The 5,536-nt window shown below is 57.2% G+C and overlaps 1 protein-coding gene across 1 annotated transcript in view; it reads right to left on the minus strand.

The window, feature by feature from the left end:
* Positions 1-231: 231 nt before the first annotated feature.
* The window catches only part of NOLC1 (nucleolar and coiled-body phosphoprotein 1), a gene marked incomplete at its 5' end in the record, with an annotated part of 9,946 nt that continues 4,641 nt past the window's right edge, over positions 232-5,536 (minus strand). The window contains 8 exon segments of the mRNA XM_021707710.1: positions 232-1,827; positions 1,980-2,072; positions 2,431-2,531; positions 2,644-3,297; positions 3,396-3,506; positions 3,716-3,847; positions 4,139-4,277; positions 4,402-4,520. Of these exon segments, the coding sequence (XP_021563385.1) occupies positions 1,669-1,827; positions 1,980-2,072; positions 2,431-2,531; positions 2,644-3,297; positions 3,396-3,506; positions 3,716-3,847; positions 4,139-4,277; positions 4,402-4,520 (1,508 nt within the window).

Consider the following 5,536-nt stretch of genomic DNA (forward strand, 5'->3'; position numbering starts at 1 on the left):
ATGCATAAGCCAGCCAGGGGCTGGACTTGGCCCATGGGCCACTCTGCCAGCCTGACGTAGACCACGCCGAGGCCGGAACAGGCCGGAGGAGGCACAAGACAAGCTGTTGCCAAGAAGCTTCTGCCCACTGCTCCCCGGCCAGCATCCTGGCCTCCACCTGGCACCCACTTGTTGGGCTTTGGGGAGGAGGCAGGAAGGGTCTGGACTCGCGGTAATAAAACTCACACGACATGAGAAGCCAGCCAGTTTATTATTCTATAGTGAGATGTAGGGCTTCTACCTTGCAGACAAGTTCCTGTCGGCACGGGCAGCGTGCTTTTGTCCTAGAGGCAGTCACAGGGAGGACCAGGTTCTTGTCAGGCTACTTTCGGAGCGTGGCAACAAGGGGGGCTCGGCTTAAGGCCCGTCCCTCACCCGTGAGAGCCCCCCAGCACAGTGTGGCCTCCAGGAAGCCTGTCCACCTTCCCTCCCATCATGGTCTGGCTGGGCTCTGACGCTGGGAAGCTCCCGCGGCCCTGGTTGGCCAGCACAGCCAGGAGCCCCATATGTCACCGGCGTGTGCTGTGGACGGTTCCACCCGGGCTAACGGTAGAGGCAGAAGGGGCGTGTCCGCTGCTCCCATGCACCAGCTACGAGACACAACGGCCCTGCCTGGAAGGTGGTCCTTCCAAGCCTGCTCAAGGAGACTGGATAGGATGCTTCCAAAGGTTTTTCCTTTTCCATAGGCACACATATCAGTGACCCATAAATCCTCCAAATGCAACCCACTTCCTGCCGAGGACTGAGGTTTGTAAGGCTTTTTTTGGTCTTGATCAGAGATTCCCAACCACGTAGGAATTAATGAGAACAATTCCACTGTTACCAAGACAGAACTACTAAGTGATATGTATCTGTCAAATTAATGTTACTGTTCTCTTTCACGTAGAAAACAAGATGCAGTCCCCAACTTAGTACTCAACAGTAGAAAAGTTTTCAAATTAAAAAACAAAGCATGTATTACAAGCATCATGTAAGAATGATAAAATTACAGAAGAAACACACTCAGGCCGACCCACAGCATTCACGCCACACCAGGACACTGCCTGCGACAGAACAGTTCTCCCAGCAAGCAAGGTCCATGCTGGCCAGGAGCTTCGGGCCCAGACCCCGTGTACCGAGGACGGCCACGCTCAGCAGACACCTGCACTCACTGACCACACGAGCGGCCCTCTCCATGGCTCTGCAAGGACGGAGGAAACGCGGACTTGTGCGCCACGAAGGCAGAATCCTCCAACGACAAAAGCTCACACACGCATCCCTTGACTATGTCTTGGGCACAGCTAGGACTTTACCTGGGGAATCCACCTCTGAAAATCACGACAAAACCAATAGGAAATGATTTAATATCAAATGTACAAACTTCTCAGTACGAGGCCACCCGGGAGCCGGAAGAAGGGGACAATGAAAAAGAGCTCTCTTAAAATGACACTCCCCTTACCTTGTCCCCACGACTCAGTCCCAGAAACAAACCACACAGCAGCGGCCAGAGGGGGGCCACACCGGGGAGCCTCAGGGCCTGCTCTGGGCGCCCGCCACCCCAAGGCCCTCCCCCCGGAGCGCAGGGCTCCAGGTCCACCGGGGAGGGTGGGCGGGCGCGGAGCCCTCCCGCTTCACACGGCCAGCGCTGGGTCACTCGCTGTCAAACTTGATGGAATTGACCTGGACGGAGATGGAGCCTCCCCGGTAGCTGCCCCGTTTCTTCTTGGTCTTCTCGTGCCGGAAGGACTTGCCTTTGGTGAACTTCAGAACCTGATTGGCTCGCTCTCCCCAGTCTCCAGCCGCCCCGCGCTGGCAAGGAGGGGTGGTTAGGACGCAGGCACAGCGCCGGGCCGGCGGCCACCTTCCTTCTCCGCGCTCCAGGCAGCCAGGACCCAGAGGGCACCCCAAACCCAAACCGAAAGCTGCCCCTGCTCCACCCCCGGGCATGCGCCTTGTCTCACCTTGGCATCAAAGGAATTGTCTGCCACTCGGGAGTCCACCTCGACTTCCTCCTCCCTGACCCTCCGGAAAGGGGATGAGGCCCTTTTTTCTCCCTGGAGAAGGATGGAGGGTCAGGCAACGGCTCCTGGACGACCCAGGTGTGCCCACGTGCCAGACCACATCGGCAGGGCTGCCGAGAGGATCCCAGACTTGGTTTTCTCAGGCAATCCCTCCACCTCGGCCTCCTAGTAGCTGGGTCTACAGGTGTGCGCCACCACGCCCGGCTAATTTTCTGATGTTTGTAGAGACGAGGTCATACTATGTTGCCCAGGCTGGTCTCAAACTCCTGGACTCAAGCGGTCCTACCACCTCAGCCTTCCAAAGTGCTGGAATTTCAGGTGCGAGTCACCACATCTAGCCAAGGCTTTCTGCTTGTAGAGGTGGCTCCTGAGAGGAAGGGAGGCAACTTACTTTCTTCCTTTTTGGAAATGTGTTGGGGGTCTGGAGCTTGACCTTCTTCACGTGAGGCGTCTCTGCCTCCCTGGCAGCCTCCTTCTGCTTCCTCTTCTTTCCTGAACCCACAGAACAAAACCAGACTCAGGGACCAGCTCAGTCCTCCCTAGATTCCCGAGGAGTGCAGCCCATCCCAACTTGCTGGGGCACAGCCCAGGGCAGGTTCAGAACACAGACCAGGCTTGGAAGTGGCCGCCGCCGCCGCCACCTGCTCCTCCTCCTCCTCCTGCTCGCAGTCCCTGGCTGCTTTGCCGTTCTGGGCAGCTGGCGCAGAGGTGCCGTTGGCCTTGGGGGCTTGCGACCTTGTCATGCCCTTGCCCTTGGGCTTCTCCTCCTCTTCTTCCTCGCTAGAATCGTCTGAGGAGGAGCTGCTGCTGCTGCTCTTGGCCTTTGCCTTCCTTGTGGAGGCCGGTGTAGAAGGGGCTGGGCCTCCCCCTACCTTTGGACGCTTCTTGGCTGGGGGCTTGGCTGTCTTCTCGTCCTCCTCCTCCTCCTCACTGCTGGAGCTGTCTGAGTCAGAGCTGCTGTCCTTACCACCCGGAGCAGGCTGTTTGGCAGGCAGAGAGGAGGCTGCCTTGGCAGTGCCCTTGGACTTGGGGGCAGCCACCAGCTTTGTCTTCCCCTCCTCGCTGGAGCTGCTCTCCTCCTCGCTGGAGCTGCTGTCAGGCTTTCTTGTTAGCGGCTTCTGGCCACTGCCTGCAGCTGGCTTGGGAGCTGCAGCTGACTTAGCTGCAGGTGACTTGGCAGTGGTAGCCGGCTTACTCGGGGGATTTTTGGTGGTGCTGGCTGGCTTGGAAGGAGCTTCCTCCTCAGAGCTGTCGGAGTCTAGACAGAGAGAGGACAGAATCAACAGCTGCCCACGTCTGACACAGGGGAGCACTGCAGCCACTGTCCAAGAAGTTGAGGGCCTCTTTGTGCCTTACCCGAGCTGTCTGAAGAGCTCTCGGCTGGCTTCTTTGCTGGAGCTGGTTTAGGGGTTGCTTTAGAGACCACTGCCTTAGCTGGGGGTTTCTTCTCTTCCTCAGAACTGGAATCTGGGGAGAACCTGCGACATTATGCTGGGTCCAGAGTCCCAACCCAACCAAGAGAGCAATAAAAAGTGGACTGCGAAGACACGTGCAAAACCTGAGCCCTGTCTTGCTTCCGCAAGAAACAAAGAGGCAGGAGATCACTCTTCCTCATCCCCCACTCCCCTCCCCTCACACAGCCCCCATGTGTTGGGGAGGCTGTGCCCCTGTCTCACCAGACTCATCACTGCTGTCTTCACTGCTTTCCGCTGGAGGCGGTTTCTTCTCAACAGTTTTCTTGGGAGGCTGGATTCCTGGGGACTTCTTGGGCAGGGGAGCAGAAGGCGGAGGGACTGAGCTGTAGGCACCTGTTAAAAAAGAACAGTGTGATTTTGAAATATGCGCACAGACCTTCGACGCTGCCCCTTTCTAGAAAAGGAGCTCGGTTCCCTTCCCTGGAGCGTGGGCCAGAGCAGGGGAGCTGTCCCCCGTGGAGAACAGTGTCACTTCTGCGTCTAGGCCACACGAGGCATTGCAGCTCCCTCCTTGGTGTCCTGCACCCTGGCTGCCACGTCATGAAGACACTCAAGACGAGGTCCCTGTGGTCACCGCAACTGAGCCCTGGCCACAGCCATGTGGCCTCACCCCCTTCCGGTTACCTGGCTTTTTCTTCACGGGTCTTTTCTGCTCTTCCTCCTCCTCCTCACTGGAGGAGTCCTCACTGCTGGAACTCTTTCGGGGAGGGGCGGCAGCTGCTTTCACTGGGGCCTTGGCCACGCCCTGCTTTTTAGGCACAGTCTGCAGCAAAGAAAAGAATCCGTAAGCACAGGAAAAGCCCAACATGCGCAATCCTGCCAGGGAGTGGAGACACCCAGCCTCACACCCCGGTCGCCTCGTCCCTGATTCAACTGATGGCCCACACCTGCTTGGGAACGGCAGCGGCCTGCTCCTCCTCTGAGTCGCTGCTGCTGCTGCTGCTGCTGCTACTGCTGCCGCCACCGCTGGCTGCTCTGCCATTGACGACTTTCGGGGCTGCTCGAACTGGAACACCCAAAAAAAGAGTAGGGAGGATCAGGTCCAGGCAGAGGGCCTTGGAAAACTTCCTTCCTGTTGGCAAAGAACCCAGGAATTCACTCATTCTTTAAACTTCGAAACTATCATGGTTTACCACAAACGGTGACTTTTCTGTTCTGCGTCAGGAATAAAACTGCCTCAAAAAAAATGAAGGCCGAGGCGGGTGGATTGCCTTGAGCCTCTGGGTTCAAGACCCACCTGGGCAACTTGGCAAGACCTCGCCTCTACAATGAATCAAAAATTAGCCAGGTGTGGTAGTGCATGCCTGTAGTTCTTGACTCAGGAAGGATTACCAGAACCCAGCAGGTCGAGGCTGCAGTGGCTGTGAGCATGCCATTGCACTCCAGCCTGGGCAACAGAGTGAGACTCCAACACACACAAACACACAAAAAAGCTGGGCTCGGTGGCTCAGCCTGGAATCCCAGCACTTTGGGAGGCTGAGGTGAGAGGATTGCCTGAGGCCGCAGGATAAAGACCCGCCAGGACAACTTGGCAAGACCTCATCTCTACAATAAATCAAAAATTAGCCGGGCGTGGTAGCACATGCCTGTAGTTCCGGCTACTTGGAAGGCGAGGCGGAAGGATCAACTGAGACCAGCAGGTTGAGGTCGAGGCTGCAGTGGCTGGGAGCGTGCCACTGCACTCCAGTCTGGGCCTCAGAGTAAGACTCCAACTCAAAAAAAAAAACTGAAGGCCGGGTGCATTGGATCATGCTTATCATCCCAGCACTTTGGGAGGCGGAGGCAAGAGGATTGTCAGAACCTAGGGATTCAAAACCAGCCTGGGCGACTTGGCGAGACCTCATCTCTACAATATATCAGCCAGGTGTGGTGGGTGCACATCTGTAGTTCCAGCTACTTGGAAGGTTGAGGCAGAAGGATCACCTGAAGCTGGACTCGGTGGCTCAGCCTGTAATCCCGCGCCTTGGGAGGCTGAGGTGAGTGGATTGCCTGAGCCCGCGGGTTTGAGACCCGCCTGGGGGA

The sequence above is a fragment of the Carlito syrichta genome, unplaced genomic scaffold (genome assembly GCF_000164805.1).
Source record: "Carlito syrichta isolate Samal-C Ts95f unplaced genomic scaffold, Tarsius_syrichta-2.0.1 Scaffold123472, whole genome shotgun sequence".
Lineage (NCBI taxonomy): Eukaryota > Metazoa > Chordata > Mammalia > Primates > Tarsiidae > Carlito > Carlito syrichta.